Source organism: Martes martes (assembly GCF_963455335.1).
Source record: "Martes martes genome assembly, chromosome: 9".
Lineage (NCBI taxonomy): Eukaryota > Metazoa > Chordata > Mammalia > Carnivora > Mustelidae > Martes > Martes martes.
The window spans coordinates 63,859,443-63,886,676 of record NC_137896.1 but is presented as its reverse complement, the minus strand read 5'-3'; the positions used below and the strand labels follow the sequence as shown (position 1 = coordinate 63,886,676).

The following is a 27,234-nucleotide window of genomic DNA, read 5'->3' as shown; positions in this document are numbered from 1 at the left end:
ATCATTTGTTTTTGGGGTATTGAGTTTGAGGAATTCTTTACAGATCTTGGATATCAGCCCTTTGTCTGCAGTGTCATTTGCAAATGCTTCTCCCATTCCGTAGGTTGCCTCTTTGTTCTGTTGACTGTTTCCTTTGCTGTGCAGAAGCTTTTTATCTTGATGAAGTTCCAAAAGTTCATTTTCGCTTTTGTTTCCTTTGCCTTTGGAGACATGTCTTGAAAGAAGTTGCTGTGGCTGATGTAAGACATAGTTCTTAACTTCAAGTGGAGATATAAACTATGCCAAACAGAGAGGGCTTTCATCTTAAACTTTATTCTCTTGGTTTTATATCACTTTGCTGATCGTGTTGAATTTAGAATCTGTTTCTGTTGCCAGCCATTGTCTTCTATGAGTTAACAATTTGTCATCACGGAGTCACAGATGAGGAGGGCTTAGGATTTGTTTTTTCCAGAGACCATGCTGAATGACTGCCTGGCCAGTGATTCCTAAATGTGGTGGGTGAGAAGAATTATCAGAATCATGAGAAGGAAGGGCTTTTCAGAGTACACTTACCATGCTTCCCTGAGATTCTGACCTGCCATCCTTTCAGTCCCTGCCAATGGAAATAATTAGAGCAAGAGATGTTATAACTGATGCCATTGTGCCCTCTCCTGCAGGCATATAGGGCGACAAAGGGCTAAAATCCACTTGTAGCCAATTGGGCACACACCTAGAACATCCTGGATCTAAATCTCTCTTTTGCTGACACTCTGTAGTAAAGTATGGCAACGAGGAGAATCTAATGATTTGGTGTTTTAGGGCATAAAAAAAAAATGGCATAGAAGCATCCCTCAACCTCAAAGCAGCTTTTCCTCTTCGAAAATGTTGCATGAAACAGACACAGAGATTACTGACAAATAGTAATGGTCTAAGTTTGTATCACTTGGGGAACTACGTTAGAATAACCCCTTATCAGTCCTCTGGATTCATCTTGACTTTCTTCCTTTGTAAGAATACCATTTAATGAAAAATTTTGCTTTTTTTTAGACTGTATTTCTCAGTGCAAGCTCGTGGAGAGACTGATAGAGAAAAGTTGCTGTTAATGTATCAGACAAATGATCAAATAATAAATGGACTTTTTCCTCTGAACAAGGACCTGGCATTAGAAATGGCGGCTCTTTTAGCTCAGGTAAGTTCTGTGTTATATAGAGTCATATTTAGTTAAGGTAAGATACTAATTTCTACATTGATTTAAATGTAGCAAAACAATATATCTTGTAATTTTTTAAATTCACCCGGCTATGATAGACACTTTAAAACTTACGGGCATTGTAATTGCAGTTTGGCTCAGAATTGCTGAATACGGAGACAGTATTCCTCATGGAACCTAGTTTCTTAATTACCTTGAAAGGATCCCTCTGGGCTGTGCATTTAATAATGGAGTTTGAGTGCAGAGCTGCAGGGCTGAGGGTGCCGTGCTGAAATCATTCAATAATCTAATAAGAACCAGTCTTTGAAAAGGCTAGAGCACTGTCTCTGGTTTACCTATTGTAATAATAGGATTAAGTTCAGAATTTTATAAACACACACACAGAAATTAATAATGACTTAATCCAAATAGAAGTATATTTGTCTCTCAAATGCCTATCAAAGAGATAGGCATGCTGGCATCTCAACAGAGTCATCAGAAGCATGGACTTTATCCTTGCTCTCCATCCGTCTTTCCATAGCATGTCCTCTTCATGGTCCTGGAGAGCTACTAGAGCTCCAGCTATTACATCAGTGTTCCAGGCATCATGATGGAGGAAGAGCTGAAGCAGGGCGTGCCTTCCCGTCTTTGAGAAACTTTCTGGAAGTTACATAGAACACTTGCATTTGCGTCTCCCTGGTCGAAACTTGGTCATATGGCCTTGCCAGCCTGCAAGGGAGATGAGCAAATGTGGTCTTAGCTGGGTGGCAAGGAGCACAGCTAAAGTCAAGGTTTTTATTACTCAGAAAGAAGGAGAGAATAGTCATTAGAGGCAACTGACAGTCTCCACTGCACCTGAGTCTGTGCAGAGGTTAATTAAAGAAAAATGTTAAGCCAACTTTATGATACATCATTGAGACAAAGGCTTAGATTCCCCACGGTTTTTGGTCCTTGCACTTTGCACACCATCCCAGGACATCTCTTTATCTACCAGCTGTCATTGATACCCAAATCTTTTCTCTATAGTTCACTTCTTTCATGGGCTCCTTAAATTCAACATAGCAAAAACTGAACTAATTATCTTCTCCCCTTTTCCTTCACATTCTGTGTCTTCACTGTGCTACTGTCTCTGCACAGCCCCCCATGCAAGCTTCGAGTCCAAGCATCCTCTCTGACTGCCCTTCTTTTCACCTGGTCCCACAGGGCACAGCGTCCCACCCATTTTAAGTTTGGACCACCATCGTGTCCTACCAGCCCTCCTGTGGCAGACTTCTAACTTGTGAGCCTTTCTCTGGTCTGGTGCCCCACAGATTTGTCCTCCACTCAGATGCTAGAGAGATCATTTCAGCTATCTATTGCTGCATAAGCAATGACTCCAAGACTCCATCACTTAAAATAGTAGTTTGGGCCGAGATGAATAAGGACAGCTTGTCTGTGCTGCAGTAAAAAAAAAAACAAAACTCCCTCGAAGGCCAGCTGCGACTCTGTGGCTGCAGGCTGGAGTCCACCCATGTTAATGAAGACTCGTCCATATACACAGCGGGTGTCTGATGCCAGCTATTAGCTGGGACTTCTCCTGAGGCTGTCGGCAACAACACCTGCACATGGCTTCTTCATGGGGCTGTGTGTGCTTCCTCACAGAATGGCGGTTGGATGGCAAAGCAACGTCCCAAAAGAGAGACAAGGAATGGAGGCTGCTATTTTCTTTTTTTTTTTTTTTTAAGATTTTATTTATTTATTTGACAGAGGGAGAGAGATCACAAGCAGGAAGAGCAGAAAGCAGGGAGAGAGGGGGGGAAGCAGGCTCTCCGCTCAGCAGAGAGCCCAATGTGGGGCTCCATCCCAGGACCCTGAGATCATGACCTGAGCTGAAGGCAGAGGCTTAACCCACTGGAGCCACCCAGGTGCCCCGGAGGCTGCCATTTTCTTAAGGCCCGGGACTGGAAGCTGTGCTGTGGTGGTTTGTGTGGCAGCACTAGGAACTGGAGTGGAGATATAACAAACACATGAATCTAGCCAGCTCTCTCATTCCCTCATTTACACAGAAGGACATCTGTCTCTAGACTCTGCCTACCTCTCCCGCATCATCTGTTAATATTCCCTGCCTTGAAATTTATGCTCCAACAAAGCATAAACTATGGTTCCCTGCACAATTCCCTGACTTGCATTCAGCTCACTTTTTCTTACCTCTTATGTTTACCTGTTTGTGTGCTCTGCCCTGGAACATCTCTATCCCTATTCCTTCACTTGTTAATTTCAGTGTAACCTTTCATTCTCATCTTGGGTGTCACTTATTCCAGGAAACCTTCCTGAAGTCTTGGGGGTTTTGTCCTGTCCTGCACAGTACTGTCTTTACCTCACTGGCTTATTATTATTGATTTGTTTTGGCTTTGTACCACTGACTGTAGACTCCCTGAGAGAAAGGGCTGTCCCTGTTCATCTTTGTACCTAGCACAGTGCCTTACACGTAGTCCATTCTCCATTGGTTGAATGAATAGTTGATTGTTTAGTTCACTTTTGTAACAAGTTTATGTTCATCCAAAATTTAAAGCATCCGTGCTACGCTAAGGGTTCTCTTTTTTTTGCAAGTGATGAAAAGCTGAAGAAAAGAAAAATAGGCCACATATTTTCCTGGTGTTAGGATTAGGTATGATTTCCTATCACTTGTCATTCTAGTCCCTAGTCCTCTAAAATCACAGAGTCTCTGTTAAAATCACTCTCATTTTCGCTAAAATTTAAGTTAGTCTTCTTATTTCAACTTTTAATTTTGTCAGGAAGTTTCTCCAAGAAAAATTATAATATACTTTGGAGACATAGACTTATAACATGTTTTAGATGAACTAGAGGAAGGAGTAGAGAGGTAAGACTATAGGTATACCTAGAAAATTCTAAATATGTTACTAACTAAAAAGTATAATTTCTCCATCCAGGAAAGGAAATTTAGGTAATACCTCTTTCCCTTTTCCTCAGAGTAGTCTTTGTGAAGACAAATGAAATGTACTCATCTGAGATCTGTAGAGGAAAAGTTATTCCTGTTGTAGATTTGAATATCTGTAGGTCCTTGTTGATATTCTCCATCTTGGGAAATTCTTGGAGCTAACCGTGAATCATTGTACATAGTGTCTGGTAGGGCGTAATGTTGAGGTGAGTCATATTGGGAATCCCCTGAGCTGCTTTTCTGTTGTTCTGCAAACACGTATGTGCTCATTCTAAGCCACACAGTATGCCAGGTGCCAGAGAGGGGACTCTGAGCTTCCTCCTTAAGAGGAAGCCTTGAATGGCCTTGAATGGCCAATTTTTGTAATGATTGTTTGTCCAACTGCCATCTCCCGGGGGGTGACATTTTGCTTTTAGGTTTCACAGGGAGCTGTACTGAGTATGATCTGGTGGTCGGTGAGGACAGTTAGAAGCTTGCTCTGGGGGAAGGATTTTAGTATGTTTAAACAGCAGATGGACAGCTTGTATTTGGTGTGAGGAAATTAGGGAAGGAGGTAGGAGATGGGGATGAGAGCTGACCAGCAGGGCCAAGCCAAGAAACCAACAAGTAAGAAACTGGGTCAGAGACCTAGAGAGCTAGAATACACTGTAAGGACAAAGCTCAAATGAGGAATTTAGACCGCAGTGGGTCAGACTAAGAGCTAGAAAAGAGAAGCCACAGGGTCAGAGTCTCAGAGGCTGGTTGTGCTAACCGCTTACCTGGAGGCAGAGGGCTCTCTCAAGATGGAGACGCCGCCAAGTCTGGAAGGATCCCTCCATCTGCTTGTTGGGGAGTGCTGTGCATGAGGATCTGGATGTTCAGTAGGATAGTCATCTGAATGCCCCATTCCAACTCCCTCCTGGAGCCCTCTTTGGTACCCTATGTAAGGCACGTGACACAAGTCATTAGAAGTAGAAACAAGTTCAGTCTCCTCTACTAGGCCATAAACTCCATGAGGGTAGAAACTGTGCTCAGCTGTTTTTGTTTTCTTTTTTCTTAACCTCACCTCACCTACTACAACGCCTGACACGTCACGGAGACTCATCATAGGTTTGGATGAATGAGTGGGTGGATGAGTGGATGGAGAGACGGATGGGTAGGTGGAGAATGGCATCTGTTTAACCTCGCTAATAAAGATAATGATTGAACATTCTTTCATTCAGGGAGAAAGAGGAATAGAGGGCTCTAGTCCCAGAATAACAGAATAAGGGGATGGATACAGAATGATTTATGCAGAAAATCTAGGAGGAAAGTAATGGGAATATAGTTCTTACTCCATTATATTCAATAGAGACCCTTAGGAAGTGTAAATAATACTTTTTGAGATTTCTCATAGCTTTAAAATATTTTTTGTCTTTTATTTTTAGCCTCCATTTTGCCTTGTTATTAGCGATTTAAATAGTACCTTAAAAATGAAAAATTGTCCTCTGCCATTATGGGTAATAATATTAGTGGCCATTAGGAAATGCTACTAGGTGACAACATTAACTAAGAGTGGTTTGCATAGAAATGGAGTGGAAATGTTTGAATTACAGATTTTTTTTCAAAATTAGAATTCAAATGCCATTTAGATTTTATTAATTATACTTATGTATGGTTTTGAATTCCATAATCACTCAATCGTGACAAATAGATTTATATATTATATTATAAAGAATGTTTAGAAGAATAAACCTGATTTTTAAAAAAAACTCTTTAATAGCCTGTATTTTCTCTTTGGATTTCCAATTAGGTGGAGATCGGAGATTTTGAAAGGCCCTTTTCAACTCCAGCAGGGCATGTTACTAATCAGTGCAAAACAAATCAAACTCTAAAACAAGTCATAGAAAAATTTTATCCTAAAAGATACAGAGACGGCTCTTCTGAAGAGCAGTTAAGGTAAGGAACTACTCGTGACTCTTTATGCTGGGCTTTTGGGGATTCTTCTGTTCAAATTTTAAAGATGAAAATTATTTTACATGACAGTTTTCTTAAGATTTTTTAATGCTGTTGAATCCCAAGAGGTTATAGATCTTTTCATTTAAGATGGGCCTAGAAACTTGAGAATCTGTATTTAAAGTTTTTTTTAAGGAAAAAGCTTTTACCTTAATTTAGAAGATCTCCTTTTCATTTGATCTCATTCATTCTTGCCCAAATTAATCGTTCTAACAAAAGAGGGGGAAATGGCCAGTACTGCGTTTATAATTTTATGAAGTGTACCAAAACATTTTATCTCTTAGAGTATTCCATTAGAAACAAATTAGCATGAAAGCAAACTATCTTCTTACATAAGATTTTTTAATATAAATTTTTAATTAAATTCAACTGGTTTAAAATTTTGGTTTTAGAGAATATATAAAGAAAAGCTGATTCAACTGAGAAATAGAGGCAAATCCAATTCACCGTGAGTTTTCCAAAATGGAAACATTTAAGATCAGTCTTGGTTTATGTAGAGTAAGAAGTTGCCATGTGATTTTATTTAAGGCATCTTCTCCACAGCCAGCATCTCTCCAAGCCAGGGTGTGGCAGCACCTAAAATCCCACCGTTGAGGATCCATTCTTTGGTTTCAATGTCTTGTACTTTTCTTTTAAAATGAAAGTTATTCCCATGAGAAGTTACCTTTGTAGTCTAATTTACTCTAAGATTTGATGTTAGTGTAGCAGAAATTTTTTAACTTTGCCTGACGGGGGGCGGGGAAGGGGGGAACCTAGGTCATGCCGAGAGCCCTAATAGTATGAGAATTCGGTAAAAGGACAAGGGGTGGACAGTGGCGAGATGGGAACCACAAAATAACTGCTCCTCCTGGGTGACACCTGGGTGTCCCTGTCATGCCTGCAGTTGACTCAAGCAGAGCTTTGCCTGGGAGGCCGATACACTGCTGATGTTTTTGCTTTGGTCTTTTCGGTTTTGTTCTCTTCTTAGGCAGCTCTGCCAGCGACTGTCAACCAGATGGATGGCTCTCCGGGGACACAGCGTTGCTGACTGTGTGCGCATTTATTTGACAGTAGCCAGGAAGTGGCCATTCTTTGGGGCCAAGTTGTTTCTTGCAAAAGTAAGAAAGGACGGGAGGGAGACGCTGGATGAAAACCTCCTCCTGTGTAGTTGACTCTCTTCAGTTCAGTGAAGTCAAACAGTGACCACAGTCCCCCCCAAGTGTAGTAGATTTGGCTTCCAAAAAGGGAGTAAGGAAATTCCCAACAATGGAAAGAAAACAATGAAGGGACCCTAAGAAGGGCAGGGGAGTCAGCAGCTTCTCCATCTGTGCCCTCTGCCCCACTACCTCCCCCCCCCACCCCCCGCAGCCCCTCGCGTAAGTCACTCACACTCCATAGGCTCGCCAGGAGGCTGAGAGCAACTACCTTTCTTCTCTTCAGCCACGCAGCCTCTCACCCATTTGCCATTCACTCTGTCACTCGTTTGCTCAAGTATTTAGTATTTAGTGGCTTCTGTTTGCCAAACATTATGTACCTAGTGATCCAGAGGCCCATGATTTCAGATGGGTTATACCCAAACTTCTAGGAACTCACAGTCCCATGTTGCAACAGGTTGGAAAACAAGCACTGTGGGTGAACAGGGTTAAGAGGGACAGGAACAGAGCGCTGTGGGGACACTGAGGAAGGAGAGGTGGATCCTGCCGGCAGTGGGGCAGGGGGGCAGCCCAGGACCCCAGAAAGAACTGTACTTTTGAATTCTGCTTCTTCCTACTGAACCATGTCACTTTATACTCTCTCAGGCTCCTGAAATGCTTGTGGTCTTGTGTTCGATCTGTGTGCGTGCTTGGTCTGTCCTCACTAATAAGGGATACACGTCTTGAGTGGTCCTCACTAATAAGTGGTACACAGGTCTCACTGACCCTGAAATCCTCCTCTCGTGCTCACTGTTACACTTTGCACATAAGTATCACTGAATAAATGTTTGCTGAATCACTGTGCCACTTTGGGCATGTGAGTTAGCCTCCTTGGACCTCAGTCTTGTCATCTACGCATGATAGTTTGGACTAGAAGCGTAAACTCTAGGCTATCGTACTCGGCTTCCATGAGTGACTATACCATTGAAAGGTAAGAAATGATTTGCTTCTGGCCCTGGAAGCTATATACTAAGTAAGTGGGCATTAACGTCAGTACGCTTAAACGTCTCTAAAATTAATATATTGGCAAGGAGTTGAACATAGGTCTTCTAAAAATATAAGGACTATATTTGAACTATAGAGCAGCATTTTGCAATGAATTTTAATTCTGATTTCAGCATTTGAAGAAATATTAAATATCCGTCTTTGATCATATGTTTGGTGCTTTTAGCACAGAAATATTATTAAATAATATGTAGCATTTGCATGTTATATGAGCAGCATCTTTTCTTTGCTCACTTTTCTTCTTTTATGCTATGAAGACACCTCCTTGCTTAAGGACATCCCTTTGAGGGGAGATAAATATATATAACATCAAATATACCATTTTAACCATTTTTTTTAAGATTTTATTTATTTGACAGATAGAGAGCACAAGTAGGCAGAGAGGCAGGCAGAGAGAGAGGGGGAAGCAGGCTCCCTGCTGAGCAGAGAGCCCGATGCGGGACTCGATCCCAGGACCCTGGGATCATGACCTGAGCCGAAGGCAGAGGTTTTAACCCACTGAGCCACCCAGGTGCGACCCCCCCCCCCAGTTTTAACCATTTTTAAGTGTGCATTTCTATGCCATTAAGTACTTTCACATTCTTATGCTACCCTCAGCACCATCCATCATTGGGGGGTGAGGCATAGAGGCAGAGGGAGAAGCAGACTCCCCGCTGAGCAGGGAGCCCAGTGCGGGTCCATCCCAGGACCCTGAGATCATGACCTGAGCCAAAGGCAGACACTTAACTGACCTAGCTGCCCAGGTGCCCCTATAGTCTCAACTTCTTTTATAAGGTTTAAGAGAAGTAGTTAAGTTTTTGTTAGAATTTCAGTTCTTGTTCAGTTCAGTTATTGTTAAGCAGTCATTGTAAAATGCTTGAAAACATTCATGGGTATTAATTGGAGGTTCGTGGTGAGATCCTCCTTATTAATATAATTTCATTGCTTTTTTATTGTAAGAAATATAGTGGAAATTTACCATTCATCACACAGTTTCATATTTTCTTTTTATTCTATTGTTATTAGTCATTGAATATCGGATTTAATAAACTTTCAAAAAAGTGTGGATTTATAATCCTAACCCTTCACCAATGTAAAGCACTACACACACCTTAGAAAACACATTGGCGTTTTTTGTTTCATTAGGATTTTGGTCACCGTAGAAACCCTACTAGCTTGTCAACTATTAACCTCTTAAAATAAAAGAAAAATAAGATTAAACATTGTTGTTCCCATGCTAAAGATGAGAACATTGAGCCTCGGGTAGCTTGTCCAAATGCACAGCTAATAAATGGCAGATCTGGACCTCAGACCCACATCTCCTGATAACAGATTCACTGCTCTTTCCATTACATGATACTGCCTCCGCCCCAAGAGAGATTGTTTCCCCCCAAGTTTTATTTCCTTCTTTTTTTCTCCCCACCCCAAAGAGATTTTTAATATGAAATTGTTGTTGTAAACGTTGCATTGCATTTTGACGGAAAAATGTTTTCTGTGATTTTGCTAAGAATTTATGATAAGGTGTATTTGCTCCTCTTCACAGCCTGTAACTCCATCAGCATTCGGGAGCACTTTCATGTGGCTGGCAATCCATGAAGATGGTTTAAGCCTCTTAGAGTACAACTCCATGGTAAGATTAAGTTTCACACTGCTCCGGGTACCATCCACTTTCTTCATAGGATTTTTCTCATCCACAGATAACATGTTTCCTAATGCTGTATAACAAATAGTCATTTTACAAACACAACTGCGATTGTAATTTAATCTTTTAAAACAAGACCAGACAGGTTTTATAGTGTGTTATGAAGAAAATATTAAGATACCATGACTTAACGGCAACCACAGTTGTATTTGTTTTTGGTTTTTGAGGTTTTTTTTTTTTAAGATTTTACCCATTTGTTTATTTATTTTAGAAAGAAAGAGAGTGTGCATGGTGAGGGGCGGGGGGCAAAGGGAGAGGGAGAGAGAGAGTTTCAGGAAGACTCTGAGCTCAGCGCAGAGCCCAATTCGAGGCTCAGTCTCATGACACTGAGATCAAGACCTGAGCCAAAACCAAAAGTTGGACGCTTAACCAAATGAGCTTCCCAGACTCTCCAAACACAGTTGAATTTGCAAACTGACTCTTCATTTATAGTGTTAGGAAGATTGCTTCCTCTGTGAAATGCAAGTCTTGAAGATAACATTAATGTAGAAACTGTATTTACCGAAGTTTAAGTTCGGTGTCCCTAGTGCTTCTGTAACAATATCTGTAACTTTCTGTAATATTACTTACCAGTTCACTTGTATGTATGTGGTATTTTAGAGCTTTTTACGTGATTAAACATAAAGTCAAACTGCTTTCTGTATGTTTATATATCTATCTGAAATTTGCTTTACTTTCTATCCTATTTCATATGTTCTTTCTTTTGTTTTTAAACCCGGCAGACAGGATTTGTTCAATTCTCCTGGTAGGTGTAAAGGGCTCTCCTATGCCCGGCTATAGTCAGGGATCACCAAGAATTTCTTGGAAACCAAACTATTCTTTAGTGTTACGGTTGTCTCTCCTTATAATTGCTTAAAAAAAAATTTTTTTTGAAGGGCTTTATATTTCCTGAATGCTTTTTAGTTCTTGAATGGGTAACTTGAAGATAGTTTATAAAATCAGTGACCTAAAGTCAACAAAAAATTGTAGACCAGTATTGAGTTACCCAAAGTAAGTAGGCCAGTTTCCTAGATCCTGGGGGATGGACATCGAGGCCAGGAGGTGGATACTGGTCAGCTGCAGCTTGTGGGGATTCAGTTCTGGAATTGCCTGCTCACAGACTTGCCAGCAAATCATTAGATATGTAGATGCCTTTACCTATAGGCTTTACATTTCTTGATTTTTTAAAATTGTTTTAGCTACATGTGCTCGCTTCGGCAGCACATATACTAAAATTGTCTTAGCTACAGAAAGGGAAAAATATTTGCAGCACATATGGCAAAGGGTTAATATCCTTACGAAACAATAAGGAAATGATAAACATACCAGTAGACAAACGAGCCAAGTTCTTCAAAGAAGAAATACAAATGTATTTTTAAATGTTAATTTCAGTAGTAATCAAATACATTCAATTTAAAACAGTGATATTCTACTTTTCACTAGTCAGGTTGGCAGAGATTTAAAAGAATGATTGTATCTAGTGTCAGCAAGACTGCAGAGCTGGGAGTGTAACTAGGTGTAACTTTTCCAGAGGAGAGGTTAGAAATATTCTCAAAATTGTCCTTACTTTTTTCAGATAGCAATTCTGGTTATTGAGATGTATAACTAAAGAAATAATTAGGTTTGGGTGTTATGAAATGTATCAAAAAATATGCACTGAAGTATTATTTAAGATAGTAACAAATAAAAAATGATTTAAATCTCCTGCAGTAGGAGATTGGTTAAATAAAGGATTATCTATCAAATCACTTAAAATGATGTTATACAAGGACATTTGTTGTCATGAAAAGATATTCATGATTTGTTACTACATTTAAAAAAAAAAGCAGAATCCGGGGCGCTTGGGTGGCTCAGTGGGTTAAAGCCTCTGCCTTTGGCTCAGGTCATGATCTCAGGGTCCTGGGATCGAGCCCCGCATCGGGCTCTCTGCTCAGCAGGGAGCCTGCTTCCCTCTCTCTCTCTCTCTCTCTCTCTGCCTGCTTCTCTGCCTGCTTGTGATCTCTGTCAAATAAATAAAATCTTTAAAAATAAATAAATAAATAAATAAATAAAAGAAGCAGAATCCTAAACAATATGCATGATACTATTTCTGTTTATATCAAAATCTGTGTATCAAGATGAATCATATGGATTTGCCAATATTTGACCATTTTTTACCTTAAAAAGAATCAAGTTTCATATGTTTCAACCTAATATAGATACATATGGAGAGAGATCTTAAAGGGCACATACAAAGTATTAACAGGGATTTTCCACTGGATGCTGGGATATGGGTGCTTTTTATTTTCTTTTTGTATTTTCTGTTTTTTTCCACAGTGAGTTATTAGTATCAAAATCAAACTGTATTCTAATTACAAAGGTAAATGATGGCTACATAAAACTAGTACATTACTATCTATTTTGAATCATAAGATTCTATATTAGAAAATAATTTTTATTATATATAATTAATAACAGCATTTTTCTTTTTTAGCGAAGTATAGATAGCCCATAATGTTACATTAATTTCATTAATATCAGCATTTTAATGGAAATGTTATTAATCATTTTTCATCTTTCTTTGAAAGGAAAAGTATATATTAACTTTTTCTTCTCTTTGAAGAGGTTAATAGTCAGCTATGTGTACAAGAGTCTAATGACCTTTGGAGGTCATCAAGATGATTTTATGATAGTAATTAACAATACACATTCAAAGGACAAACCAACAGAGAAGTTACTTTTTGCCATGGCAAAACCCAAGGTGAGTAGAAGCCTTTCTACTAACTTTTTTATACTAGTTTTTTCCATGCTAAAACATGTATGGGCACAAACTAAGTTGCAGATGGGAAAACAGATTTACTTTTAGTCAAACAGTTCTAAGTCCAAATTCTGGCTTACCTCATCTTGCTAAGCTTTGGTTTCTTCACCTAAAAAATTATATGATGCTATCTACTTTTTTTTGGCTTAAGAATTAAATGCTGCAATTGTTAAATCCTTTAGCCCAGTGCCTAGTATACAGAAGGTTCAAAGTAAGTGGTCTTCATGTAAGTTGTTGTCAGGTGCTCTATACATATTATCTTATTTACGTGGGATAATTCATGTTATAGACTTCTTAGTGAGAAGAGTAAGGTTTTATAATTAAGATGTTACTTGTTTTTTAATGTCTGTAAGCAAAAACCATAAACACAAGGGCTACATTTTAGTATGTAATTCTAGTTTTAATAAAAAGAATGAGAAACTGAGTTTCCTAAAACTTTGTCTTAAAATTGTCAACCAAAAAAGACTTTTTTTTTTAGAACCAGCAACTTTTTTTAAATGGCAGACATTCACGTGAAGGCAGTTAGCCAGTAAGCACTGAAGACTGAGACATACTCAGGACTTTATTTAAATAAAAAATTGATACGATGGGGGCACCTGGGTGGTTCAGTGGGTTAAAGCCTCTGCCTTCGGCTCAGGTCATGATCCCAGCGTTCTGGGATCGAGCCCTGCATCGGGCTCTCTGCTCAGCAGGGAGCCTGCTTCCTCCTCTCTCTCTCTCTGCCTGCCTCTCTGCCTACTTGCGATCTCTGTCAAATAAATAAATAAAATCTTAAAAAAAAAAAAAGTTCTGATTTAAAAAAAAATTGATACGATGCAGTTGACTTCTTCATTCATTTATACACAGATGTGGCTTTAAAATAATCAATAGACTTGCGCTATCATCACATTTTTTAATATTGCCACTAAATTTGATTGTTTTTTAAGACTCATTCTTTTTTTTGGTTGAAGCAGCCAGAAAATATGTCAGTGCCTTGATGGTGCTGAACATGTAAGCACTTCACTAATCTGAAGAGAAGGGAATTCTGGAAGCCTGGGCATTTGCAAATGGAGACCACCTGTGGCCAGCCCCTTACTCTTTTGGAAGTGATGAGAACTTCTCTGGAGCACTAACAATTTTATTTTTCTTGTTTTAGATTCTCGAAATCACTCTTTTGATCGCCAGTTACATAAACAACTTCCACCAGCAAAAGGCAACATTTCACCACCTCTCTGCTCCAGCGCTGCTCTCAGCCCAGACACGGGGACCGGAAGCCAGGGCGGTGGGAAGCCAGCCCCTTCTGTCAAGTAGCAGACCGACTAAAGGACCCACTTTACTTTAAAAGCTCGGGAGCTGAAACAGTCACTCCTGTCCTCTGGGCAATGGCTGCATCAGCTGCAAATAAGTTCATTTACACCTGGCGGCATGGCCCCCCCACACTGGTATTCCAAACTTTAAAATGTGTGGGTGTCTTTCATTTGATTCTTAAATAGTCACGTGAATACGACTAATGAAACATAAACACAAAATTTGCCCACATGCTGATTTTCTCTTAGACTACACGGGTTAGAATTCAGTCATTTTTTCCCACCTCCTTTGTGCCTTGCCAGCAGACACATCTTACAAGATGTCGTTTTTTCCCGTCTTTAAAAAAAAAAAAAAAGTTCTGGCAAAGGGAGATTCCAAACTCTCATTTGGCAAACTAGTTGATTATTTGGAAATGCTCACTGCCAAAAAATCAAGTACTGTAATTAAATGTGTGCTTAATTAATGATGTGGGTCTGGAAAGAAGTAGAGCATACAGTGTTAGAAACAGCCGCAGGAGGCTGTTTAGGGGTACATTTTTAGAGCAAGTGCACTAAATCCAGCACTGTGAATCATTGTGAGAAAATGGGAGTTAGGTAGCCAGAACCTCCTGTGTGGTATTAGAAAGTACACTCTGTCACCTTTTCAGATCACTGGAGTGTAAAGTTCAAAACAAGACAGTGATTCCCCACATTCCTTGGCTATTACTGGAGAGCCCGAGTTCACTGGAATATTGCCCACGTTTCATTGCATTTGGTGCTGGGTCATCTTGACCTGACTTTGTTAGATGATATCTTTGAAAGCAAAGACAGTTCTTACGTTTTGCCCTCGCATAGGCCTTTTTCGTTACAGTTTTAACATAAATTCTCAAAATGTTTTTTAAAAGAAAAGAGAAGTCTTCTGTTGAAGGAGGTAAAATTTTAGTTGAGAAAGTCTAGAAATGTATTACTTTGCTAGGTTACATAAGTGGGCAGTTCATTCCAGGATGTGTCAAAACAAAGTAGTTAGTATTCATGATAAAAATGAAACTGTGATAAGACATGAAAATTATATTGTAAAACTGTTTAATTGCAATAGTAGTCATGAGTATACTTAATTTTATTTATGTATAGAAAATTTGTATTTATTTTTTGCACATATATTTATCACTTTGTGTGTGGTACTTTTTTAACCAATTTGAAAAAAATATTAGCTGCTGAATTAATTTGTTGGCAGAGCCTTCATATTTTCTTCTTTGCTGCTTTCACCCTATGGCAATGTACAGTTGTCGCACTAAGCCTTTTGAAAATAATCCCATTTCATATTAGCATCCTTAGAAAGGGCAGAGCCAAGAAGTACAGTGCTCAGCTAAGATTTGGCTTTATTGGCCATGACAAAAAAACGGTCAAAAAAACCACATAGAAGTAGATCTCCATTTACTGTTTCCTCTAAATCCTTTGAGCCACAACTACTCACTGCAAAAGCAAGTTGGTTTTTTGAGAATAAACTGGCTACCAGTTTGGGATGACTCTCGGGCGTCTTTAGGCTGGGTTACAACAGAGTTTCTTGGTTCCCAGAAAACTGTTCAATAATCATGAGCTGGTAAGCCAGAGGCATGGCAGAGCTTACATATGTGTGAGGACTTTATTCTCAGGCAGTAGTTAGTTCACCATCTGGTAAGCACGCACCCCTCCAGATCTTCTAATTGGAACAAGTAGTGAAGGCTTAGCTCACATGGTGGTACCTTATACTTGGCATTTATTTTTGATAGAACAGAGATAAAATATTTTGATGGGAAGAAATCAATTTTCTGTAACTGATGTGAAAATTTTATTTTCTGGGAAATTGCTTATATAGCCATTTATAAAATTCAAAGTATGTTATTATGATTGGTTACAAGAGAATAATGTTACATGTTTAATTGTAATATTTGTCTCCTATCATTTTCTTCCCTTTCAATCATAATAAATGATTTACAAAACCCATTTTGAGCATTATCTCTTGAACAATCTTCAAGAAGTACCTAGTGTTTTCATTGTCAAAGCTGAGGTATACTACTAGTGAAAATGGTAGTTATTACCTCCTTCTCTTGCATTCATGCTTTGTCTTCGGTGTTGCTTTGTTTTATCCATATAAAAGGAAGCTGTTTGGCAAATTGTAATTTTAAGATGCATGTATGCATGTTGACATATACAATATGTATAAATCATGGGGTTCTCCCATGATGTCATAATAAGTTCCATAAGTAGCTTATTTCATACAAGAGGGTCAATGGACTGTGTTCTAAAAATTTATTTTATATGTTCTGGATTTTTTATGTGTGTGTCCTTAAAATCAAATGGTGTCCTAGCCGGGAAATGAATTTAACTCTCAATTTACAAGAAAAGTTAGTCGCCACTTAGAGTCTTTTGTTTGAAATGTGCTTATTAATAGATTGTTTGGAAATTTTTCCCAAAGAAAAAAATAAGTAGTGGCCAGGTTCCTAGAATAATGCACTTCCCCAATTGTACTGTAGTATAATCCTGAAGAATTAACCACCACAGATAATCTAATTTTGCTAGACAAAGACTTTAAGTGTTCCTGGGATGCCGAGAACACACTTCACCTGTCCACCGACTCCTAGCCGCCATGGAATTCGGACTCCTCCAGTGCAGAGTCTCTGGGCTGATTGCTGTGGACCAACGGCTCCAGGAATGTGGGGACTGAGGGAAGGGAAGTGAGGGGCAGGAACAACAAGGTGGAGATGCTTCTCTGCTAACCAGTTCATGGAGAAATGGAATCTCCTCTTGCTTTTCCCTATTCTCTTTTCCCTGAAAGAAGAAAAGGATTTTACTGCTACAGGATCAACTTTAAACTCCAAATGAAGGGGCGCCTGGCTGGTGAAGTTGGTGAAGCATTTGCTTCAGCTCAGGTCATGATCTCAGGATCCTGGGATTCAGCCTGTGTCCCTGCTCAGCAGGGAGTCTGCTTCTCCCTGTCTCTGCTCTTCCCCCCACTCGTGCGCCCTCACTCTCTGTCAAATAAATAAATAAAATATTTTTTTAAAAAACCCTGCAAATTAAAGTGCACACATAGATATTTAACGTGAAGTAAGATTCATCCTTATCCCAGTGGGACCAAGACTCAGGCTTCTCTTGGACACTTAAGTGAGAAGGTGGGTCCTATAGAGAAGAGACGGATGGACCTGGATGGAAGCTGGGGTCAAGAGATGAAATACACACTTGCTGTATGCCATAATTTTACCTGTTGAACTTAGTTTTACCTATATCAAACATAGTCACAGTGATTCTGGAGGCATATTTATAATCAACATCAATCTGAAGTCTTCATTATATCCTTTATAAGTAATTCTAGGTCCAGTAATAGTCAAGATACAAAAACTTGCTTACCAGGGTAACATCCATTAGCGAATAATTCCAGAACGAGACACAAATATTCACCACAACACTTGAATACAGGGTTCCCTTCCTTCCAGCACTTTGCTAACAATCTACTCAGTGGGAGGAGTGGGTGAATGGGGGTTGGCATCCCTTTCTGAAGGTAGATTACATTGGTGGCTTTATTAAATCAGTCAACTCTTCAAAAGCACAGGTAACAAAGTTAAAAAAAAAATAGACAAATGGGACAACTCCAAACTTCACAACTTCTGCACATCAACAGAAACAACAGAGGCATCCTGTAGAATGGGAAAAAATAATTGCAAGTCATATATCTGATAAAGGAGTTAATATCCAGGATACACAAGGAACTTACTGACAAAACAGCTTCTTCATTCAGCAGAAAACATGACAATTTCCTCCAGAGGGGGAATGACATGAGTTTCCCAATCCCAGTTGGAACAATCCCAGAGAAAGGCTCTATTGGGCCCAACTCTGGTGTTTTCTCTGAACCACTTCAAATGCTTGATATGAAGGGCACCTGGGCGGCACAGTTGATTAAGCATCTGGCTGTTGATTTTGGCTCAGGTCATGACCTAGGGGTTGTGAGATCAAGCCTGAGTCCAGCTCCATGCTGAGCGAGGAGCCTGCTTAAGATTCTCTCAGCCCCTCTCCTTCTGCCCCTCCTTTACCTGCCCCTCCCCCATGCAGCGTGTGTGCTCGCTCTCTCTCTCAAGAATGAAAATTTGAAAAAAGTTCAATGAGGAGAATGCTTAAATTATGAGAAACCTGTATAGTGGGATATTATACAGCCATCAAAGTTGTGTTTATGATGGATTTTTAAAAATTGAGATGGAAAAAAAATAAAAATTGAGATGGAAAACACATGTTAAAATCAGAATGTTAATTAACTCTCCAGTTATTAAGAGGACAGATTAAATGAAATATACCAAAATGTTTAATAGTTATTGTTTCTAGGGTGTGTTCTTTTACCCTCTTCGTTTTTTCCATATACTAGTTTTTCCTACCATAAGCTTATATAACTTTGAAAACAAGGGGAAAAATGTGAAAACTATGTCACTGTCTGGGCTATTGTTAATAGCCTAGATACGGACCTCCAGACTCCAAAACATCCTTCAAACATCTGCAAAAAATTACCTCACTGAAACTCAGATCCAGTCATGGAGCACCCCTATTTTAAAATCATATTTGATTAAGCCTCTGCCTTCAGCCCAGGTCATTATCCCAGGGTACTGGGATCGAGCCCCGTATCGGGCTCTCTGCTCAGCAGGGAGCCGCTTCCCCCTCTCTCCCTGTCTGCCTTTCTGCCTACTTGTGATCTCTCTCTCTGTCAAACAAATAAAATCATATTTGATTTCTCACAACCAACACAGTAAAATCCAGGCTGCAAGATCCCTCCACGAAGCCCAATCTACCCGCCCAGCCTGGGTTGCTCTCCCACCGTAGCCACACCAGACCCTTTAGATGCTTCTGCCTCAACCATTCACAATTCCCCAAACACACTCTGCATACATCTTTATTCTTCTGCACTGTTGTTGTTGTTGTTGTTGTTGTTGTTTAAGAATTTACTTATTTACTTATTTAACAGAGAAAGACACAGCGAGAGAGGGAACACAAGCAGGGGGAGTGGGAGAGGGAGAAAGAGGTTCCCCACTGAGCAGGGAGCCCAATGCAGGGCTTGATCCCAGGACTCTGGGATCATGACCCAGACTGAAAGCAGACGCTTAAAGACTGAGTCGCCCAGGCGTCCTCTCCTGTATCACCACTATTGAAATCCTTGAGTCTTTTAGGGGTGATGCAGTAGGGGAGCTCAAATCTTTATATATTCCTACCTTGAGAACAATTTTCATCTACCCAGGAAGGCCACTTATTTTGTCCATATATGAAGGCTCAGGAGGCATAAGGGTAGAAAAGGGAACCCATCTGCTCAATGAGATCAGCGGAATCCACGGATTGGTCTCTGACCCAGTGCTGGTGACCAGGGCCCAGCCAGACAACTTCTACCTTCTTTGCTACCGGGCTTCTTTCTTCAACCTCCCATCCCAGTTATCCAAACAATTATACCTTTAAGATGCTAGTACCGTGCCTGGCACATAGCAAGCAAATGGCTTAGCCACTTTTGGTATTCATATCAACAGAGCTTCCTAATTAAAATTCAAAAGTTCCAGAACTCAAGTTATTATAATTCATTACCTTCTGTCCCACACCAGTTTGTGAGCTTATAGGCAGGCTAGCTCCAGGGATTAGATGCTGATTCAGTGACAGATGTACCAAACTCCCTTGCGATCATCCTCTCTCTATTGAATTGGTCTCCCATTACATCCCATGACATAGTCTGCTATGTCTTCAAAACGCACCTAGGTGTTGGAAGGATTTTGTTCCCAAAGATTTTATGTCATGAATGTCTTTTTCTTTCCTTAAAAAAATTTTTTGTTTCATTTCCAGGGATGTGTTTCTTTGTTCAAAGTTGCTGATCAGTAGCTTACAACATGATAATAACAAGCACAAAGGACTTACGATGTGTCAGGCACACCTAATTCAAGTGTCGCATATATTTATTTCATTTCAAATTCATACATTTCCCTTGCTTTACATGATCAGATACTGAGGCTCAGAGATACTGAGTGATTTACTCACTGTGGCAATGAAGGCAACTTAGCCAGTGTGGCTGAGTCAGAACAGAAATCTAAGTCCATCTAAAGCTCATCTTCTTGAACTTCACACCATTACACCAAGCCAAACTGCAGAAGGTTGTAAGGAGAGTATCTCCTTCAATACTCAAGACACCTTGGGCCAGAGAGGCTGGGTCTACCGAGCATTCAAAATAGATCAAATGCGGTCTTGCCCTGAAGGTTTCAACAACCCTCTTTGGCATAATTACTTTTTTTTTTTTTTAAGATTTCATTTATTTATTTGACAGAGACCACAAGCAGGCAGAGAGGCAGGCAGAGAGAGAGGAAGGGAAACAGGCTCCCCACTGAGCAGAGAGCCTGATGCGGGGCTCGATCCCAGGACTCTGAGATCATGACCTGAGCCGAAGGCAGAGGCTTAACCCACTGAGCCACCCAGGAGCCCCAATAATTTCTTATTCTTATGATGTGATTTTTTTGGTACCTCTCTATAATAGTAGCAAGCACTGGCTTTCTTTGGGTTGTTATACTTAGTTGTGTGCAGGGACCTTGTCTTTCTCCCCTCTTCATTCCATACTCTGTGTAGCATCTCCATTACTCTTGCATATAGTAATAACTATTGATTCAGAGATAAAGTAAATGAAGCATCATAGAGATGCGTTTGGCTTATTAATTTATTAATAAGTGATGCGCTATTGCAAAAACCCCAAAACAACTAAACAAGCAGAAATTTGGAAAATACTAAAATCACAAATATTCTTTGCCTCTAGTAAATCACTAGAAAACAGCTCCGGAGTTTGTTTCGCCCTCCATTCCCAGAGCATTGCTACTGGGGAGGAAAAAGACACTGAAGAGAGAGCAGACTTCCCTGACATATAGTTGAACTTTTAAAATTTTATTTTATTATTATTATTACTTATTTATTTTTCTTTCTTTCTTCCTTTCTTTCTTTTTAGATTTTATGTATTTATTTGACAGAGAGAAACAGCAAGAGAGTGAACACAAGCAGGGAGAGGGAGAGGGAGAAGCAAGCTTCCGGCTGAGCAGCGAGGAGGATGTGGGGTTGCAGGGCTGGATCCCAAGATTCCAGGATCATGACCTGGACCGAAGGTAGAGGCTTAACGACCGAGCCCCCAGGCGCCCCCCAGTAGAATACTTTCTAAGTAAAAGAACACTTCCAGCCCAGAGCTTTTAGGTTCCAGGTTTGTCAGACAAGTCACCTCATTCTCTCACATAGAGGATGAGGCATTGAGCCAGAGTTGAAAAGGAACGCTGAGAACTACATTTCCCATGATGCCCATCTTTCCAACGCAACGCAGCCTGCGACGTCGCTCCCATGGCAACTGAAGAGTCCGCACCATCCGGCTGGTCTCAGAGCTCGCTGGCGTCTTGGTTTTAAGGTGGCCTCAAACGCTGAGCCCGCGACGCTGGCGCGGTCGAGCCACGATGCCCAGGTATTTCCGCAGCCTTGATTGCCCCCGGCTTCCGCTTCTCTCGAGAGCGTGGCTTTATCCCCTTTCCCACCCCAGCCTGGAAGGGACAAGGGAGGGAGGGCCGCTCCGCTGGGAGTATATTTAGGGAGAGAGGAGCCCAGGTGGGACCGGCCTTTGGAAGAAAATTCTGGATCTTTTCTGCTTGAAACCGCTGTCTGGATGGTCAGGGATCCCTGGGAACTACCCCCTGAGCGTATGGATTCGGTCACAAGCAGGTAGAAAAGTTACCCAGGTGGAAAACTAAGTTTTTTAAAGATCATTAAACTCCAGTCGTTCACTAAGTAAAAATTTATTGCAGGCCAAGAAATGTTCTAGAAGCAGGGGTTCAGGCTGTGAATTAGACCACAAAGCCACTTCCTCAGGGTTCTCCGCATCTCCCCTCCCTGTGCAGGGGCTCAGGACAACAGTAAATAAGAAAAACTTGAGAAAGCTATGTGAAAGTGTAAGATGCATTTTGGGGGGGGGGGCTGTAAAATATATTTTAGCTCTTCAGTTCTGTGATGTCAGTTTTAATATCCTCTAGGTCACACCTAAACCTTCTCTGAACAACTTAATAAGGACTTAGAGGGGTTCTGGGGTCCATCACAGAGCAGGATAAATCTGTTTTTCTCACCTTGTGGATCATGGCCGGATCTCTGTTGAGTTTATGAACCTTAATGAGAAAAATTGTCAGCTTCCTTCCCATCGAGGTATAATTGGTTGCAGTTATAAAGTTATGGTTATAGTTACAAATTTCCACCAGGGGCACCTCCTGCTTTCCTCTCTGCTGGGAGCTTGGAAAACAGATAATCACATTTTGAAAGAATGTTGTGTAAATGAAGAGCAGATAGCCGTGGCCTGAGTTCCAGGGGGTTCACCTGTAAAATAAACACATACATTTTAGTGTAAACATTTAGGGACACCTCTATTGGTCTTTTATAGCCTATTTCTTCATCCCTGTTTCTTGAATAATAGTTATTATAAGCTGTCAGTAATTTTAGATAATTATATGTAGGTCAAGCCCTAAATGAAATGAATTAGCACATTTTAACAGTCAATCATGACAATCTTTTAAGGTTGGTATTCTTTTTTATTGGCATTTTAGAGATGAAGAAACAGAAGTGAGCCTGGGGAAAAGCACAGAAGCTTGCATATATTAGGTGCTCAATAAATATTTGTTGAATTAATAAAGGAATGAAGAATCCGGAGAGGTTGGGTAATTTGCCCAAGTTGGTATATACAGAAAGTAGCAGAGTCAGGCTTGGAACACCTCAAATCTTGTCTGTATTTTTTTTTCAGTTTAATACTCCATTTTTCATTTCGACTTTAAAAAAAAGGGCATAATCTTATTTGTGAAAAAGTAGAAATGTTTGTAGAGAGGTGAATGAAAAGATGATTTTCAAAATGTGATTTTAGATTATTTTTTTCTTTCACTATATTTCATATATTAAAACAGGGAATCTTGAGCCAGAAATATAATTTAAAAACAAAAAAAGAAAAATTTCAGAAAACAAAGATTGTTTGGTGTGCTGGTTTTACATGCTTCCCATTTTCCTGGATGTTGGTGGTTTTCAAGTTGTTGATATCCAGAATTCTTTGTACATTAAGTTACATGCCTGAGAAACTAACACACGTAGCTTTCAACCTTGGCTGGAAGTCCCAAAATAAGGCAGCCTCAAATCCTAGTGACAAAGGCTCTGCTTATCATTTTCAGCTTTCTTCTATGAACCAGGACAAAGAAAATGACTAATCCTCAGAAGTTTTATCCACTTATTATCCCCCAGGAAATAATGTTGATTTGTTTTACAAATTTAACTGAAATAAAACATCTCTGAGCTTGAAATAAATATTTAAAAGGATTCCCTTTGATTCTCTGAATTTTGTTTTTCTGCCTCTCCTAGTGAAACTCTCTGGGAAATTGCAAAAGCCGAAGTGGAAAAACATGGAAGTAGTGGAGGTGAAGGTAATGGGCTTGAAATTGGAGAAAAATCTGTTTTCTTCATTGGCAGTAAAAATGGGGTAATGCATTTCTTTTTCTTACTTTTTTTCCCCCAAGTATTATGATTTAACAACCAGTGGTAAAATTCATTGTAATACTTTCGTAAAAATTTGGATACTTCAACTCTTTAGCTAGATAACCAGTCTCTGGCCTGCTGGTTATCTTGGAGCTGGTTGTGCCTTGTATGAGGGTGGCCTGTGCATGGGTGAGTGGGGACTAAACTCCAGCGTGGGCACTTCTTTTGTCAGGTGGTGTGCTCCAATCTGGGCCACAGCAGCCTGGAGGAAGAAGCATACATTTCTTTCTTTCTTTCTTTCTTTTTTTTTTTTTTAAAGATTTTATTTATTTATTTGACAGAGAGATCACAAGTAGGCAAAGAGGCAGGCAGAGAGAGAAGGGGAAGCACGCTCCCCACTGAGCAGAGAGCCCGATGCGGGGCTCCATCCCAGGACCCTGGGATCATGACCTGAGCTGAAAGCAGAGGCTTAACCCACTGAGCCACCCAGGTGCCCCAGGAGCATGCATTTCAAATTAAATTACCCGGCAGAGGATTCCTCTTTCCCCAAAGCGCCATAGATGCTAATCCAATGGGCACAGTTTTGGTAACTTGTACAATTGAAACAAACTTATAGATGACGGAAACGTGAACCAGACAGAACATGATACATTTACTCTTCACTTATCCTGGCTAGAGTCACAGAAACCGAAGGAAACCTGGAGATACTCTAGTCATCTACTCTAGGGTCCACGGGGTATGTCTTAGGGCCAGTAAACTCTGGATGTGTATGCAGAATTGTGTGTGATTGTGCATCACTGTGGTGTTGTTGTTTTTATTGGAGATAGGTTCTCCCAGCATTCTAGCCCCTTCGAAAAAGTTAAGAGCCACTATGAACAGTGGTTGTATACTTTAGGTTTGACTATCTCTAACAATGGAGGCATTGTCTTCCATAAGGCAGCCTGGTTCCATTTGCCTTAATTGCTAGTTCAGAAGAAAACCTGAGTTTCATTGTAACTTCCAATGTTCCTAATTCTGACCTGTAGAAGTATACAAATACTTGGTATTCCTAATTCCAAGGTCCTAATTCCTGGTCCTAATCCCGACTTGAAACAGTAGAGGAATAAGTCTGATTTTTCTTCTGCTTTTTAAATTTTCAATTCTTTTTAAAATGCCCTTCGAATAATTAACAGCAGCCGCTTTGTCTCCCTGAGTGTGTTTCAGCTTTAATATCTTCATTTCTTTCGGTCATGCCTTCTATGTCATGGATTCCGTATCAGTCATGGATTTTTCTGTCATAATTTTATTAACTCTCAACTGTCATTATACTAAGTGTAATTTTCAGGAGGGAACAGAAATTTGGAGGTTTTGCTTCATTGCAGTAGACTAGAAGGTCTGCCAGCTTCTCTTTTTCCAGATGCTACACTCCTATTATTGTATAGAAAGATTCTAATAATCCCATAACCCTGTTCACTAAGATTGAGCTTGAGATCTTTCTCATATATGCCGTTTTGTCCTTAATTTTCTTAGATTGGGTCCTTTGTTACAGTCTGTTTGTATTTTTAATTTTATTAAACTGATTCACATGTGTGGTTTAAAAGGCGAATAAAGTAAATTACCAGACCTCTCCACATTGTTCAGGGCCTCTCCTTAAAGCAGCCTTTTTAATATCTTTTACTGTTTTTTAAAAAATAATTTACTACTTTATTTATGAAATAACTTATAGGCTACTTTTAGACTTAAAATGTTAGACACTATCTTGAATTTTTGATAATAGTTGAAGAGGATTTAGTTCTAGCTCTTTTTCTATGTTTTGTTTTTAAGTAGTCGCTACACCTAACATGGGGGTCAAACTTACAGTCTGGAGATCAAGAGTTGCAAGCTCTACCCACTGAGCTAGCAAGGTGCCCCTAGTTCTTTTTCTTTTAAACGCTCATTTCTAGCTCTCGTCTGCAACATAGTTGTTGTTATAATTTAGGGCGAAATCAGTATTCAGTGTGAATTTATTATTTCTATAATTTGTTTGCTGCTGAGCCAAATGGATTACTTTCTCTTTCTCTCTCACTTTCTCTTTCTCTTTGTTTCTTTCCTTCTTCCCTTCCTCCCTTCCTTCCTTTTTTTTTTTTTAAGACTGTATTATTTGACAGAGAACACAAGCAGGGGGAGCAGCAGGAGAGAGAGAAGCAGGCTCTCAGCTGAGCATGGAGGCCAGGGCAGGGCTCAGTCCCAGGACCCTAGGATCATGACCTGAGCCAAAGGCAGATGCTTAATCAGCTGAGCCACCCAGGCTCCCCTCTATTTTATTTTATTTTATTTTTTTAAGATTTTGTTTATTTATTTGAGAGAAGGAGAGAGGACCCTGGAGGGGATGCTGGAGAGAGTATCCCAGGACCCTGAGACCATGACCCAAGCTGAAGTCAGATGCTTATCTAAGCCACCCAGGCACCCCTCCGTTTTTGAGGGGTTCTTTTTTTTTTTATTAAAAAATTATTTTTATTTTTATTTATTTTTATTTTTTTATTTTAATAAGCATATAATGTATTTTTATCCCCAGGGGTACAGGTCTGTGAATCGCTAGGTTTACACATTTCACAGCACTCATCATAGCCCATACCCTCCCCAATGTCCATTTCCCCCCACCACCCTCTCCCGTCCCCCCTCCCCCCAGCAACCCTCAGTCTGTTTCTTGAGATTGAGGCTTTTATGGTTTGTCTCCCTCCCAATCCCATCTTTTCATTTTTTCTTTTCCTACCTCCCCTCAACCCCCGCCACCTTGCATCTCCACTTCCTCATATCAAAGAGATCATATGATAGTTGTCTTTCTCCGATTGACTTATTTCACTAAGCATGATACCCTCTAGTTCCATCCACGTCATCGCAAATGGCAAGATTTCATGTCTTTTGATGGCTGCATAGTATTCCATTGTGTATATATACCACATCTTCTTGATCCATTCATCTATTGATGGACATCTAGGCTCTTTCCACAGTTTGGCTATTGTGGACATTGCTGCTATAAACATTCGGGTGCACGTGCCCCTTCGGAGCACCACGTTTGTATCTTTAGGATATATACCCAGTAGTGCAATTGCTGGGTTGTAGGGTAGCTCTATTTTCAGTTTTTTGAGGAACCTCCACACTGTTTTCCAGAGTGGTTGCACCAGCTTGCATTCCCACCAGCAGTGTAGGAGGGTTCCTGAGGGGTTCTTTTTAAAAGATTTTATTTATTAAAGTGCATGTACACAGTTGGGGGGGGGCGGCAGAGGAAGAAGAGGAGAGAGAATCTCAAGCCGACTCCACGCCCAGCACAGAGCCCAACTTGGGGCTCAATCTCATAACCCCAAGATCCTGACCTGAACCAAAATCGAGAGTTGGATGCTCAACTAACTGAGCCGTCTAGGCACCCCACTTTCTTTTTCCTGAATAACTTTTTCAGAAGTTTAAAAAGGCCTTGTTTTTTTAATTTGCCTAGCTTTTATGTGTCCCTGAGTTTTTATATGCATTAGTTATTTGTTGCTACTTAATAAATTACCCTAAAACATAGCAGCTTTTAAAATGGCAAACATTATCTCACCTGGTTTAGGAGGGCCAGGAGTCCAAGAGCAGCTGAGTTTTGTGGTTTTGGCTCAATGTCTTTCGTGAAGCTGTAGTCAAGATGTCATCTGGGACTAAAGACATGCACAGCTCAACTGAAGCATAAGTGTCCAAGTTGTTGAGATGGTTGTGGCAAGAGGCTTGAGTTCCTTGATGACCATAGGCCACG

General features: G+C 40.2%; 2 protein-coding genes across 5 annotated transcripts in view; both read left to right on the top strand.

Moving 5' to 3' along the window:
* PLEKHH2 (pleckstrin homology, MyTH4 and FERM domain containing H2) overlaps nt 1-15,961 on the top strand; it is a 109,140-nt gene extending 93,179 nt beyond the window's left edge. For both annotated transcript variants that reach the window (XM_080813200.1, XM_080813201.1), the window contains exons 25-30: nt 1,027-1,168; nt 5,878-6,023; nt 7,048-7,177; nt 9,780-9,866; nt 12,520-12,657; nt 13,850-15,961. In XM_080813200.1, coding sequence (XP_080669326.1) covers nt 1,027-1,168; nt 5,878-6,023; nt 7,048-7,177; nt 9,780-9,866; nt 12,520-12,657; nt 13,850-14,035 — 829 coding nt within the window. In that variant the 3' untranslated portion in view covers nt 14,036-15,961. The remainder of the gene's footprint in view (nt 1-1,026; nt 1,169-5,877; nt 6,024-7,047; nt 7,178-9,779; nt 9,867-12,519; nt 12,658-13,849) is intronic.
* Nucleotides 15,962-21,341: 5,380 nt separating this feature from the next.
* Nucleotides 21,342-27,234, top strand: part of DYNC2LI1 (dynein cytoplasmic 2 light intermediate chain 1) — a 72,350-nt gene continuing 66,457 nt past the window's right edge. For 2 of the 3 annotated variants that reach the window (XM_080812727.1, XM_080812725.1), the window contains exons 1-2: nt 21,344-21,459; nt 23,379-23,496. In XM_080812727.1, coding sequence (XP_080668853.1) covers nt 21,452-21,459; nt 23,379-23,496 — 126 coding nt within the window. In that variant the 5' untranslated portion in view covers nt 21,344-21,451. Of the gene's footprint in view, nt 21,460-23,378; nt 23,497-27,234 lie in introns of all 3 variants that reach the window. The other variant, XM_080812726.1, reaches the window with a different exon arrangement.